The sequence below is a fragment of the Haliotis rubra genome, unplaced genomic scaffold (genome assembly GCF_003918875.1).
Source record: "Haliotis rubra isolate DU_JTF1 unplaced genomic scaffold, ASM391887v1 Scf326, whole genome shotgun sequence".
NCBI classification, from domain to species: domain Eukaryota; kingdom Metazoa; phylum Mollusca; class Gastropoda; order Lepetellida; family Haliotidae; genus Haliotis; species Haliotis rubra.
In genome coordinates, this window is record NW_025766998.1 from 658,175 (window position 1) to 674,979 (window position 16,805).

A 16,805-nucleotide genomic window follows, 5' to 3' on the forward strand; every position below is an offset into this window, starting at 1 on the left:
CCATAAAAACATTCCCCAAAAATCTTTAGGAGCCCTAACCTTCTTGTTCAGTATACTTATTCAGTATATATATGCTATACATTCCATAACAACTTCTATTGCATGATAACCACAGTTTGCTATTTGCTTTATGGCAACAGTTTCAGTGTTATTTAACTTGTAAACTGATACTCATGGGTAGCTGAATCTGATGACAGTGTAACTCTGTAATACATTGTTACCTATTACTGTTTTTGCTTGCATTTGATTGGCTGCCGCAGAATTTAAGACTTTTGATTGGTTCAGTTTGAAACATTTGAAGCTTTAATAGCCTTATCTTAATGTTGGTATTTTTCTGTACTGAATTACACATAAAGACAGACAATCGCACCTCACTGGGATCGTCATGTCTCTCTTATACCACATAACTGCATTCATCACTGCGCGCTATACCACTTATACCTCACGAGTTGCACGTCTTGTCTCCATCCTATTCATAAAGACCGTTGTGAAAAAACTGACCATCAACCCATATCATCCTCAATTACCAGAACCAGGGTCATGTCACAGCCCCCAAACACTCAATTATTTCACTATCTGCTCCGCCAAACATTCTCAAAGACCCACTATGGAGCAAGGTTTTCAAAGATCATACACAAGCATACGCCAGTCACAAGATGTTTACAGACATCACAGGCATAGAAGTTATTAAGTAAAAGTTTACAAACTCATCGGCAAGACACACACGACCCTTTGATGAGAAGAAGTGGACCCTGTACAGTGAAACCTATAATAACATGTATTAGGCTGGATTACTGAAAGCTCTGTCACACAGACGAGGGAGATAAACGCCTGTTAACCATAGATAAGTGATAATAACTGTTAATTAACTCGGTATATATGACCCTTGAAGCTTCTAACAAGCAGGAACAGATCATGAGTCATCAGCGTTAGTCAACCGGGGCGTTATGAATGGTATACCATGTCTCACAGGGATATAGAAGCAATGATACAGACTTTTAACTGTTGTGGAAATGAAGGAGCGATTACCATGAATCAAGTAGTAACATGATTCTAACTCTCATGAAACCTTGTACAGTGTTGATCTCTCTACCCTGCTTCCTCTACCTTTTTTAACAATCATCTCACAGTTGTTGGTGCACGTTCAAGATCTCCCATCACTGACATATTGTATATATTGTAACATGTACTTTCACATGTCAATATTCATTAATCCTCCTTCAGGGCAGTACGATTATTTATACACCACAAAGCCTTTATGACTCCAGCAGTGGGAGAAATACCTAATTCAGTGTGAACAGCCCACTCAGCTTTTTACATTCACAAGTCAATATAAACGTAAGCTTTACAAGTGTATTACCCTGAGTGAAGAACTCCCACAGGAGAGCAAAGCAGATCAGATTAGGAGCAGTTTCTCACATGATTTCCCAGGTGAAAATATAACACTATTTGTCATACATAACTTTCTGTCATACATCGACATGACTGGGATGGGTCTCAAGAAATTCTGTCAGGGATCACTGAGGCTATTTTTCTGAAGCCTTTTTAAATTTAAGTCCTAACAACACAAAACATCTTAAGCATATTTCAGCATCTTCAAAAAGGTTGAACAAAATGATAAGACAAACTTAATGGATAAACAAATATATTTGGCTGTAATATGATAGCTTTTTTAATTCTGGAATCCCCCTGGCAACGCTGAAAATAACAGGCCAGTCATGTGACTGTGGCACTTCGACACTGGCTTAGTTGTTCATCATGTTTATTCAAAATGTCCGGATGGTCAGTCCCATGTAATTCCCAGCATGCTTCAGTCCCACTGAAGGTCAAACATGTTTGAAACACTGAGAAAGATCTTCCCAAACATCAAACGTTAATTCTCAACAAGTGACACCTACATTAGATCCTGACCAAGTCACGAAGTCTGACACGCTACTGGTCACAGTGCAGGAAGTATTTCACCTGCCCACCCTGGTAACACCTAGGACAGTAGCCTTGAACACCTACATCGTTAAGGTGATTACAGGTTTTGTACCTGTAATCACCTTAACGATGTAGGTGATCAAAATATTCTAAACACGTCCAGCATTCCGGAAACAGACCCAGAGACAATCTGTAGAGATGATGGCTGAGGCTGTCACAGTGACACCTCAAAGTGTGACCTGGAGCTAATCTTATTGATTATTTATTTATTGGTGTTCTTTGTTTGACTTTAAATACAATCGCTGAACTTCCGTTTGGATTATATTCTGATCAGACAATACATTCAGATCAATGTGTAAGGAAATCAAATCTAACAGTAACACAACCTTATCTTATCTGAACACATTAGTGTGACAAGTGTAATTTTATTATTACAAAACACAGATGCAGGGTGAGACACATCTCTGTGTTGCCGCTTCTCCATCAACTGGTAATAAACATTGTATATACCAGGTAATATACATCATACACACTGACAGATTCCACAGTGAATCCTCCTCTCTTCCTCCACCTGTCCTGCATAAGTCACATGCACTGGGACATAAAAGCAAGTGAAGCTGCCTTTTTTGTCATTCTAAAACATTCCTATGATAAGTCAACCATAAAATGTTAAAAATACATTTGAAACCTGTCCTTCCTTGTACCTTCTTGTACGGTTATAGAGCATTTCGGTACTAAACGTAAGGGACATTGAGAGCAACATATTGAGGGCTTGTAAAAAGAGCCTTTTTTACCTTGCACCTGTAGAAAAAGCTTTTAAAAAAGCCACATCACGTACATGTTTTAGGGTGATTTCAAAGAACCCCATGTGGATGTTCTAGATAGTTTCCAAACCAGAAACTCATAAACTCTTGTATTAACCCATATGTGCCATATTCAGCTCCATAGAAAATAAATTAATCTACCCCCTCAAAAGAACTTGGACAACACAAGAGGACCAAATAATACAAAATGGGGGTCTAACCTGTACATAGTATATTTATGTGAATTCATGCTTGACCCCTATCTATTTAGCACTCTGTACTCATATTGTAACCTAATACCTCTTTTGTGAGGTATTGTAAAAGATGCAAAGAGGGGCCTTTTTCCTGTAGAGAATGGGCACACAATCACAGCATGAGATCTTTTCTTTTCAGATCGTGTGTCAGCATGTGCAAGGAGGTCTTCAGTGTTCCCTGTATTTATAGTGAAAAGGGTTGCCGGCAGACATGAGTATATATCCTCATGCAGCACATGGTGGGGGACATGATGGATGATGTTATGCAACATGGTAATGAACAGAGTGGGTTGTTAACATGCCATATGCAATGCTGAATGTAAAACTGGCTGGCCGAAAAATGACAACAATGTTGTCCATTGTGCATGTTTGTCCCAACAACCATCTGGTGTATAACATGAATATCAGTCAATATCAGGTGGGGAATATGTGCAATATTGACTGTAACTCTAGGAAGTGCTACAATGAAGGAAAGTCAACACTGTGTGCAATGCACAAACAAACTATTAATCACATGTATCACTGTGTACAATAAAATCTTTCAATAATCAATACAACCCACCATACAACAAACTTACACAAGACAAACCATAAAAGGTAATCAAATTTAGGGTATACTATCACACAACACAAACTGATTCATATGGGGATTCTGGGGACAAAATGGCCCCATCTATCAACTGGTTATTAGAACTGACCAAAAATGAAGGCGAGATGGTTACGATGGAGCTGTCATACAGAACTAAGATCTATTCTTTCCTTTGGAAGAGGTGGTGGTGTCATTGTTTGACGGGGCTTTGGGTAGCCCAGTGGATAGAGAGGGCGAATGTCACGCTGAAGACCTGGGTTCGATTTTCCACATGGGTACAGCGTGTGAAGCCCATTTGTGGTGTCCCCACCATGATATTGCTAAAAGCGGCGTAAAACTAAAATCACTCACTCACCTTTCTTTGTATCCCTGATTCACATTTAAACCTAAAACTTTCATACTGGAGAGCCCCTTTAATTACCGAATCTGCCATGACCCTACTCCAAACTTTTCGTCACTTGTCCACACACAGCAAGCCCACAGGGTAACTGTTATGTCCACTGCGACCTCAGTTGCCTAATTTGTGGTTGATGTGTGTATTTACCCTGGGCATCTCAATCACACAAGTCAATGGAGGAATGCCTGGGTCCATATTGACATTTACAGTGAGTGTGTGTGGGGAGCTAGTTCAACCTGGGAAACAATATCCCACTTTGGCAACAAATCCTTACTGACACATGCAAGGGACACGAAACAGGGTGAGGTGAGGTGAGGTGAGGTGAGTTTCACACCGCTTTCATCATAACTGATACAACTATTTTGTGATGTACATGTCAGGTTTATAGGCACAGCATACAGACTCCAACCAGTCCTTATTGCCAAGCACAAGGCAGGGTAACAATAAGTACCATCTTTAACTGACGTGACCCAGGATCAAACCACTAACATTCCACTCTGGGCAGACACTAGTCTAGGTCTTTTAATGAGTTATATTCCTCTCAGCAACAGAATGGCCCTGGAGACATACAGAAAGGCTACACATAGAACAGTAATTAGATCTGCTATTATCTTATGTTGTGCTAATTAGTTATTGTTCTGAAGATAAAATATGCTTAAGATCACCCAAAAAGCAATTATCCTACTTCGTATGAAATCTAAAGTTGCTGACTCAGCACAACAACTCATCTGACGGTTACCAACTCAATACTGAACATGTTTGCATATGAAGTAATTTACGTTTCCAGTAAAAATGGAATTGGATTTCAAACTGGATTCTTATGTCAAATATGGCATATCTTTTAAGAGAAACAATACTAATAATAATATTTGTCACAATAATATCAATAATATTTGTCACATTAGCTAAACACATCTAATCTAATTAGTGGTCTAGTTGGTGGATAATGCTTTCTCCAATCACTCAAAGACCAGGTTGAGTCAAAATAACTCTCACTCACCTGAATCTGATATCTCCTGACCAGGCAATAACAGAGGGATGAAGCCGTATCAGGGAAATATATACACGTATCCTCCCCTATACACTAACCCTGCCTCTGTTTATCCCATACTCATCTCCCAAATGTTCCATGCATTCTTTCTATTTCCCTCGGCTGCCTCCTTACTGTGTGAAATGTTCGCCATAACCAACCCTCCTCAACTCCAGGTTCCAGCCATGTGGCTGTAGTGCTTGGGGGGAAATTGAGGCAGAATTTCACTAATGTCTTCCGGGGATTTATCAAACAACAGTGGCACCTTTTCAACACCTATGTCAAAATAACATCACATTTTGGGTTGAAAATAGCCAACTTATTCTTTGAACCAAGACATGGCATCAGGAGCTAATGGATACATGATGAAGTAATGGCACATGCGACCATGTCAGCTGATCATGATGGACAGGTTTCTTAGGAAGTCAGGTAACTATGGGAACACAATCTTGGAGGTGGATTCTTTCATGTCTTCAATCTGCCAGTTAAGCTGATATGATTCAGACTCACAATTTGATAAAATCCTGGGAAGTCAAGTGAAGGGGAAGGAAGTAATGTCCCATGAACGTTATGTTTGTCAACCTGTAATTCTGCAGCAGACTAGGTCTCTGGTATCCCATGCTTGTCTCCCTGTTGGGATTCCAGGGTATAAAGGTCTTCAAGAGCCCAATGCTGGTCTCCCATGAGGAGACCAGGCCAAAATAGATACCCAGTATCCCATGCATGTTTCCTTGAGTAGGCCTGATGTATAGTGAGTGACCGAGTTTTGTTTCACGCCACACTCAGTTTTGTTTTACACCGCACCCAGCAATATTCCAGCTATATGGCGGTCTGTAAACAATCGAGTCTGGATCAGACAATCCAGTGATCAACAGCATGAGCATCGATCTGCACAATTGGAAACCAATGACATGAGTCAACCAAGTCAGCAAGCCTGAACAACCTGATCCCGTAAGTCGCCTCTTATGACAAGCATGGGTTACTGAAGATCAATTTCTAACCCGGACCTTCACGAGTCAGGCCTGATGCTAAGAGATTCCCAGTACTCTTTAGACATTTCCTGGAATTCTGTTGCAGAATAGATCATGCATAACAATTCATTTGCTGATATCAATACCATAGAAATGAAGCATAAACGGATTAAGTGAGTGCAATATGGGACCTAATTGCCAGTGAGAAGTGGTGTTCATGCTATCAATCATCAGCTTGTTGAATGTTTACCAGTTGCTGGGATATTGTAGTCAGTACTTACTAAACCAATAACTTACAATCTGGCTTGATATCTGTACTGAATACAGCATAAAAAACAACTTACAGAATTATCCCTGAATAAGCTTTTTCAAGTTTCACCTATGTGGAAAATCAAACCTGTATCTATGGTGGGACAAGCCAGCACTCTAACCACTTGCCTACATGGTGTTCCTTAGCTTGTTTAGTGATTACTCATGAGCAAATATTTAGACGTAATAATTGACAAATAACCAATCAAACTTGTTTAAAATACTCAAATGACCTGTACCTCCAGAAAAAATTCAAATCATCACTTCAGTTTAACTAGGCAGGCCAATACACTGATAAAAGAACATGCATAATGATATTTGAAATTGTGTGGAAAAAGGTGTTCACATGCTGAATCAGCAGTTTGTAATCAAAGCTTATAAACACCTTCTCCAGTAGGTTTAAGAGGCACCTGAAGATTGTGGAAAAAAAACAGCCTTAAGGCTCTAAAAATACCATGGTAACCCCTGTTAATGCATAAAACACTTCTGAAAGGTTTTATTTATGGCTGCAGGGCTTAAACTCTACCTTTGAAGATATGCCTGCTGAAGTGTCTCAAACGCATTGCTGCATGAGTGAGTGAGTGACATAACACAAAAATCCCAGAGGCATGAAGAATTATAGTCTTCACAAACCTGTACCTGCTTGTGGAATAAGTGTGACTAGAGATTATAGGTTACATGAGTGGGGTATACTGGGTACAACAAGCCCTATCCTGCTAATTATGGTGCTTTTAAGGAACAAAGAGTAAGGACTTATTGTCACAGAACAATTTTTTGTGACAATAGCCTAGTATCTTGTAAATGTTCCAGTGGACAAGGACCGCCTCCGTGGTGTGGTGGTTAGAGCGTCCGCCCTGACAGCGTCATACCAAAAGATGTTAAAATACGGTACTTGTTGGTCCCTGCCTGGCGCTTGGCATTAATGGGTACAACAAGGACTGGTCGGCTCGGGAGTCAGTATAATGTGTCTGAGTGGGATATTCATGCTTCACTGCGGCATGGTATCTCAGTGGGCTAGCACTATAAAACCAGCTTAAGTCTGGGCTAGTACAAGCAGCCATACACACACACATACACACACATGCACGTCGTCATATGAGCGAAATATTCTCAAGCACTTCCAGGAGACAAGCGGTGTGGTTCTCAACAGTATAGTTGTTCATTAGTTTCTGAATTATACAAGGTTTTCATACATTATTGTCACCATCCAATCTCTGTTAATGCTGATTCGTCAGTTTGCAACACATAACTACATATTCTAGCCTAAAACAAACAGTCAACACATTGCCTGGACAAGAAATTTACATAAAAAATACTTTTTGTTCATGTTGAAAGCATCGGTAATGTAGTATGTTACTATGGTTACATGATCTGCAGAAAGACCCAGGAATGTGGACCCAGTTAAAACTGAAAAACATCTTTGTTTACAAAGAGTGAGTGAGAATGTCTACACTGCTTTTACCAACATTCCAGCAATATCAAAGCTGGAACCACCTGAACAAGCTGCACGCATTGTACCCATGAGGAACAAAACTCAGGCCTTCTAGATGAGCAAACGCTTGACCCACTAGGCTACCTACCACCTGTTTACCTAAAGTAACGACCCTCTGATAGACCTAAACATGTGTCCATCCAGTCTGAAGTAGTTTAACCTCCAACAGCAATTGAGACGGTTTGGTATAATCTGGCAATTAATTCCAGCCTTAAACATCAAAGAGAAACCCACTTAGCCATTTCAAAGATTGAGAACCAGCTATGGTGTCGGACATTCCACAAAGATTAACAATGGACAATGGTGACTAACAGCTTGGAGTGCCTGGGGCTGCTGGTACTATTCATCCATGCTAATTAGGTCCATCAATACACGGAAAACTAAACACCCACTTATGCTCCTTCATTTGAATGCACAACCATGCCGCAGTTGTCACAATGACTGCATTAGCTAACATATACAATATTGTCACATGACATTAGCTAACATGTACAATATTGTCAGATGACATTAGGTACAATGTACAATATTGTCAGATGATATTATCTAATATGTACAATATTGTCAGATGATATTAGCTAACATGTACAATATTGTCAGATGATATTATCCAATATGTACAATATTGTCAGATGATATTATCTAATATGTACAATATTGTCAGATGATATTATCTATGTACAATATTGTATGTACATTGTCAGATGATATTGTCAGATGCAATTAGCTAAGGTGTACAATATTGTCAGATGAATTAGCTAACGTGTACAATGTACAATATTGTCTAAGATGTACAACATTAGCTAGCTAATGTGTACAATATTGTCAGATGACATTAGCTAACGTGTACAATATTGTCAGATGACATTAGCTAAGGTGTACAATATTGTCAGATGGCATTAGCTAACGTGTACAATATTGTCAGATGACATTAGCTAACGTGTACAATATTGTCAGATGACATTAGCTAACATGTACAATATTGTCAGATGACATTAGTTAAGGTGTACAATATTGTCAGATGACATAAGTTAACGTGTACAATATTGTCAGATGACATTAGTTAACGTGTACAATATTGTCAGATGACATTAGCCAATGTGTACAATATTATCAGATGGCTTTAGCTAATGTGTACAATATTGTCAGATGCCACTGGCTAACATGCACCATATTGTGACATACTATGAGCTAGCATGTACAATATTGTCTGATACCATGTGGCCCTCAAAATAAATGAATAACCAATAAGAATGAGCTGCATGAACTTCTAACGTCACTTACACACAATTACAGGTAATTAATAGTGATAGTTGTCTCCTTAACTTCTTAATTAACTTTTTAATGAGTGACTTCATGGCAGTAGAATCAATACATGGGACAAAGGAGCTTCATTCCCTATTCCTAACCTGGGACAGTAACTATTGTCTCGTATCACCCTCTGCTGAACATCCAATGTGATCACATCCAATATTGCCTTCAATACAAACTTGGAATCCTTCATCATAACACAATGGTTTCTATTTTGTGAAAAAAATCAACCTGATCAGTGAGTTAAAATTTTAAAGTCATATCGGCAATATTTCAGCCATATTGAGACTGGTCAACTTGAACAAATTTATTTAATTTCAGAAGTTTCAACATTAAAATGATGAAATTAACCTTGCAGTAAGTTGATGTTGAAGAGAAGACAATAAGTGTGAAAAGTGTGAATATATCGCTTGGTCTCTGACAACAAGCGTGGAGTCTGGCCAAGTGCCTGGAAGAGATCTCAGGTCTACATTAACATGAGACCCAAGGAGAGGACACAACACCTGTATCAGTCATGTGGCAACATCAGTTGTGAGACCAGGGTTTTAACACCAGTCTTAAAGCAGAACGAAGCCCAAAGACCACAGTGTCATCTATTGGTATTAATGCCATTCCATTCTGTCTTCACATCATTCAGATGCAACCGAAACAATGTGTGACTGAGTGAGTGAGTTCAGTTTTATGCCGCTTTTAGCAATATTCCAGCAATGTCAGGACAGCAGAAATGGGCTTCACATTGTACCCATGTGGGGAATCGAACCCAGGTCTTCAAAGTGACAAGCAAACGCTTTAACCTCTAGGCTACCCCAGCACCCGTATGTGATTGAGACTCAACAAGACAGATTGTGGTCAACACACTCACTCACCCTGATAACTTATCAAGCAACACAAAGGTCAAAATGAAAGGCTATGAGGAATAACATGCCATATCCACCTGTCTGCTTGTATTGTGATGACACATTGACTGAGGTGTCCCCATGAGAAAAGAAACTTGGAATGTGTGAAGAAAAGCTAAAGTCTATAAAGCTGTTCACAGAACATTACAAAACTGTAACTGAGCAAGTATTCAAATGTATAGTTTAAGAGGTGACAAGTGTCCTGAAAGTCTGGATGCCAGCAAAGTTTCACAGTGTTGCAGCAGCAGTATTCTGCTATATTACCCAGCTATGGTATAAGGTGTCTGTATATACTGTCTACACACCAGCAGGCTATGTCCCAACCAATTAGATCCTGGAGACAAATACCACACAAGTTTGGCTGCTGTTGCAGGGTTGAAAGATCTGGAGCCAAGGAACTGCTTGACATGAAACAGGGGTAGAAAAAGAGAAGAAAAAATTGGCCGAAACTGATATTGCAGGGAGATAGATCAACCACATGCAACCGCAGAAATATAGGACAAGGTCGTTTCCACGACAACTGTAAATGTCAGGAAGCAACAACTATGGAATATGGTGGTGGTTGCCAGAAGATGTTGGTGGAACTGTGTTACTGAAGGACGGTCAAAAAGAACAGTATCTAAGAGGTTAATGCAGCCGATTGTGTCACTTATTGTTAAACACATCAAAGGGCAAATAGCAGTATTGATTGTATCCTGTGTTGGGTTAAACATGCAGACTTGTAGTACAATGTGTTACAGCCAATCAATACACTACATCAAACGTCTACAATCATTAAGTGTTCACGGCGTCGTTGCAGAGATGTACTGCATTGATATTGATTACAGAGCACACCTGGATTGAAACTTGAAGACTTGAATGAGACAGCCATGGCCCTTCTTGATCCAAAGCTGGGATTAAAATTAACTCTAAAGCTTTCAGGTCAATATGAGAACTTTCATATTTCTTTGTCTATGGATTCCAAAATAATGACATTATATGTACATGAACACACACACATATTTCATGCTGTCTTTGCCAATTCATTAGAATATCATTTTGAGTGAGTGAATTAAAAACAGCCATAATGAATGTTTCTTTTTTTAAAAACACATTCTCTTCACCTTCAGACATTTAGGACCAAAACTGGTTAAACTAGTTTTGTGTAGGACTTCAAAAGAACTTGATCCAACAAAGAAACACATTACGTCAACATGTGTATCGCGTCTCGCACACTTTGAACATTGCACTGAAGTGTTGAGGTGCACTTTTAGATATTATTCATAGCCATTAAGATGTATTAGTGACGAATATGACATTTATTCCCTGATTTAACACATACCAAGGGTGAGGGATATGTCTCTCGTAACACCTTCTCATTCTATACTGATATCCCACACAAGCAACATGGGTTTTGGTGACTCACCTCATCTCCAAATATTTAGATTTTAAAACTTTAACTACGAGCAATTTGATAACACGATAGCAGTTGCTGTTTCGTTATCCTACGCTAAACACAAACCATCCCCTCCGATGGCGAACTAGAGCGAGCTCCATGATAAACACTCTTCCTTGCTTATCAACAATGCATTCCTATGCTATAAAACATGGCATCTACGCTCTGTACGGTATAATGTTGTTTATAACCCAGGCCTGCTGCAATGGACTGCCATGTTACGTGGCTCAGATGTAGAGCTAGATAATTACTGCAAATTATTCCTGAAACAAGATACACATATTTCCACAATTATAGCCCAACATGCTGAATTACCTTGTGGTATTTCCTAAGCCCCTAATGACATCTGATGATTATTAATGGCAAATGGCCTGTTGGTATTTGGAGGGTGTGACTAGATGTGTTATACAGTGACATAAACAAGCATGTAAGTTATGCTTGGGTGGGAAAATTTTAGATAATAAAACAAGGATGAAAGGCTAAAATATTTTACAAAACTGAAGGTACAAAGCATTCCCACATAATTGTCAGAATATTCTTTCAAAGCCGACGAAAACTATTTCATATAATTATGACAAAGAACATCTTTATATTTCACACACAGGAATGGGAAGACTTTGATGTCAATTTCAACCATGCACATTTTGTACTACAAATCGTTGGCATTAGCAAAGCTTACTGGTCCACATCATAAGAAAGGTTGCACCATTTTCATTCTGGCACCAATTGATCCAATCATTGCTGACATTCAACTGATTGTCTCATCAGCTTTCAAAGTATTAAAATCAATAGAAGAGTTCTAAATCAGCTCTCAAGAGACATTACCCTCAGCTCTAGGGGATTTGAAGGAGATGAACTACCTCCTCAAAATGCCCCAATTTACACACACAACCATGCAAGTATCTTTCCACATTAATCTATAACTACATAATGTGGAACCACAGTTTATCTAACCACTGATCTAAATTTATATGTGCACAATATTTGGACATCAGTATGATCCCGTGATAGAGAAAGATTGAGTAAATCCGGTATATTATGAGTGGTGTATAAATTCTAACACGTGGTTTCCCTGTCCAACAATGTTGAACTCATGTTTTCCTGTATCCACCACGAACTGGGTGATATCGCTGTGAACTGCAACTAGTTAACACATTGTGCAACAAAATGCATTAATGGGTCAGACTGTCCTTTACTTAGGTCGTATTACCGTTACGCACCGCTGGGCAAATTTAACTCTGTCTCTGTGACCCGGGCAATTAACATCATCTCATCAACATAAATCACAAAGCAAGACTCATGCCGTTTATGCAGAAAACACAGTACAAAGAACTCAACTCCATCATGTTCTTGTAAAAAGTGAACCGAAGAGCGTTGTTGGTGATTACGAAGTCAGTAATTTATGTCACATACCTGTAAATGAATGGGAACCTTTTTCACTGGCGTTCGTCCGTGGCTTTGCATATTGGTATCAAATCAACAATATCTTCATAGGTGAAAAACAAACAGTATTGCACGCCGTTAAATCGCTGAGGATCCACAGTAGATGAACGCGGTGTCACAAACAATAATCTCCGTGACCGAATCAATGGGAAGGATCCGAAGGAAATACGGCTTTGGAAATATGAAATCCAAAAATTGCACTTGCAGACGGCACAAAATTATGCTAGTGACACTAGCAACTGTGAGGTAGTGTAAGGCTGTATTGTCCAAAAGTCAGCTATGATTCAATTATATACAAACAAACCATCGACACGGCTGCCAGCCCGATCGCTCAGCCTTGCTTGCAGAGGAATGGAGATTTGGCGGTTAGTTTTCAATGCAAATTGCCTTCCACTAGAATATGGGCTACGATCGATGTGTTCTACATCCGCGGCCCCGGAACCGGTATAGCTAAACACAACCGGAAGAGCTAAAAATAGACACCGGCAGATTTTCATAATAAATGCACGTGGTCTCTAAACAAGCGTGTGTCTGGGAGACTGTGCGGGTTGTGACGAGTATGTAATGTACGTAACTGTCCGTTAGGTAATCACTATGGCCATGCGCGTCGAATAACATTACATAAGTGTCTTTGTCAACTGGAACAAAGGAACTGACGGAGTATTTGCTGTGTGATAGAGCGGTAGATGGGATGGGTGCAAGGCCGGCATCTGTCGTGTTTTATCAAGCTTTGATAACTTCACGAAGAATGTCTTCCATCCGCCTGATACCCACATCATTAATTACACGTAATCCAATACAAAATGTTATCAAAATAAACTTGTTGAACCAATGTGCTTTTCGGCTCGGGGTCCTATGACGAATCCATCATGTTTATTTCAACATGGCATTAACATTTGTGGGACTTCAACTGTTTGAGATAATATTGTTGAAGATTTATGCTATGAAATTAGTAACCATATTGATTTGGACTTCCCTAAAGATTGTATGGCATGCAGCGTTGCCTAGATACAGTTTCAATAAAAGCTTCATGCTGGTTGAAGTATCTCCTGGCGTCCAGACAGTCACAAAGACAATTGTTGTTTACTGCCCGAGGCAAGAGGTTATCTAATTTCAGTGACACTCACAAAATGGTGGGAATTAGTGTATCATTGTTATTTCAGGACAGATGGTGCATCTCCTGTGTTTCCCATGCCAGTTGCTCAGGTACTTGAACAAACCTTAATTAAAGGTTAGTCCAAAATAATAGTTTCCCAATAAATTGTATGTCTGATTGGAAGAAATATTTCTCTGAACAAATAAAATATCAAACATTGAAATCTACAATGTAGATTGATGACAGTTAGTTTTGTTTGTGGAAGTGAAACCCAAAACTAGTAAGAGTGAAAACAAAGTGCTGTCATATATACTTGTTGACCTTGTGGTTGGATGTACTCAAATTTCAATTGATTTCTTAGAAGATTGCATGATTCATGCATTCTTTATATACAGCCAGAAAAAAATTATACATTTCAAATTTGATTTTACTTTAAAAATCAGAAAAGTTATCAAAACATTACGAAGGGGACATTCATAATTCGTTGTTTGTTACTAGGGGTGGTAATGATGATGATGGTGATGATGGTGTGTGTGTGTGTGTGTGTGTGTGTGTGTGTGTGTTTTGTGAGAAGGTAAAAGTTTGTACATGCAGAAATATTACAAAAATATACTTTAAACTGATGAGGGGGGGGATAGGGACATTGATTTTGTACTTGACATGCAGGGGGGTCACTTACTTTGTACATAAACTATAGCGGGGTCATTCACATTGTCTAAGCTTCTCCATAAAAAGCATCCTCACACCCCCTAGCCATAAATTATGAACGGTCCCTTAGCTAAAATAACAGTCACTGAAACACTGCAGAGTTAAGGTCCTAAACTCATCTATAAAACCCGTTTGAAATACACAATCAAAATGTTTTAAAAATAAATTAAAGATTTAAAATAAATGAAAATTTACTGTATAGCTTAAAGGCGGATGCAACAGTCAACTTCAAGTTGCTCATAATAAAAGGCTGATAATATGAAATCTGTGGGTTTTTCCTCAGATGTCTCTAAAAAGCTGACAATGTTTATAAGCTTTGTCTCGCATGCATCACTCTCTTCGTCCCATCCCCTGTGATCCACTCTGCCAGCCTTCTTGCAGCAAATGTAAATCTACCATGGTATTTCAGCCTGTCTCTCCACAAACAGATGGTTCTTTATTGCCGACAACCATGAGGTGGAGGTGGTCAAGCTTGCAGGGAATTCAGTGCAGTGTACCTTTAATTGTGAATCTTGGAAAGGATTTAAAGTTTGTTTACAAGATCCAATGTAACAGTTCTTATAATGATCATTAATGTTTGTTACCAAGATATTTTAAAGTGAGTGAGTTTAGTTTCACGCCCCACTCAACAATATTCAAGCTATATGGTGGCGGGCTGTAAATAATCGTGCATGTGTGTGTGTATGCCGTGTGTGTACGTGCATGTGAACATGTGTGAATAGTCCTTTGTGTGTGGCATGCACATGTGCATGTGCATATTTTTCGAGTGTGTGCATGCATGTGTGTGTCTGGTATGCTGTATTTGGAAATAATCAAGTATCTGATTGCAGGTTTATTTTTTTAGTATTTATTGAACCTCTTATCCACCATAGACTGTCTCTCATGAAATATATTTGTAAGAGATACACTTATGAATGAAAGAATACACTTGTTCTAAAGACACTCTATCAAGACATCGACATTTTAAGACGTACACTTATATATGAAATTCGAACAAATACATTTATTCTAAAAAAGTCTCATGAAATTTAGATTTTATGAAGTACACTTATGGTTTGGTTTGGTTTGTTGTTGACTGACACACTCAGCAATATTCCCGCTAGATGGCAGCAATCTTAAATGAAATATGAACAAGTACATTTATTCTAAAAAAAGTCTCACATGAAATTTAGATTTTAAGAAGGACACTTATCAATGAAATACAAAAACAAAGGAAAATATTCAGGAAACTAATGACTTCTCACAATTTGATTGTTTACACATTGGGGCCATTTTCCTTAGCGACCAACAGTTGAGGATGTGAATGGCGGTGTATAGCCATGCTGGTTATACGAGGGGTGTAATATTTCACCGGAAGTACACTTCCTGCTGATGCACGGTACAATATATGGCTGGCCCTCCCTGTCAACTTCCGGAACTTATCATATTGTTCAACACATGTTAAAATGAACTGAAAAAAACACACTTCTAACTCATGTTGTCCCTATGAGCTCAGGTTTATCATATTGCAAGGGTTTGAAACACTGGCAGCTAGACTGTTTGTTTATGGTTTAATTCCCCTTGAGCAACATGCCAGCTACGCAAGGGCAGCCTTATGATTGAATCTGGACCAGACAAACCAGCAGCAATCCAAACCAGCACTGATCTGGACCAGGCAATCCAGCAACAATCCACTTCATCTATGAGTCTGGACCAGACAATCCAGCAACAATCCAGGCCATCACTCATCTGGACCAGACAATCCAGCAACAATCCAGGCCATCACTCATCTGGACAAGACAATCCAGCAACAATCCAGGCCATCAATCCAGCAACAATCCAGGCCATCACTCATCTGGACCAGACAATCCAGCAACAATCCAGGCCATCACTCATCTGGACCAGACAATCCAGGCCATCACTCATCTGGACCAGACAATCCAGGCCATCACTCATCTGGACCAGACAATCCAGCAACAATCCAGGCCATCACTGATTTGGACCAGACAATCCAGCAACAATCCAGGCCATCACTCATCTGGACCAGACAATCCAGCAACAATCCAGGCCATCACTGAGTCTGGACCAGACAATCCAGCAGCAATCTATGTCATCACTCATCTCGACCAGGACAATCCAGCAACAATCACTCATCTGGACCAGACAATC

The 16,805-nt window shown here is 39.3% G+C and overlaps 1 protein-coding gene across 6 annotated transcripts in view; it reads right to left on the bottom strand.

The window, feature by feature from the left end:
* LOC124283962 (dihydropyrimidinase-like) overlaps positions 1 to 16,805 on the bottom strand; it is a 139,203-nt gene that overhangs the window by 63,019 nt on the left and 59,379 nt on the right. The window contains exon 1 of one of the 6 annotated variants that reach the window (XM_046720007.1): positions 12,824 to 13,284. The exons of the other annotated variants lie outside the window; for them this stretch is intronic. Coding sequence (XP_046575963.1) covers positions 12,824 to 12,874 — 51 coding nt within the window. The 5' untranslated portion in view covers positions 12,875 to 13,284. Of the gene's footprint in view, positions 1 to 12,823; positions 13,285 to 16,805 lie in introns of those variants that run through there. 6 annotated transcript variants of the gene reach the window in all.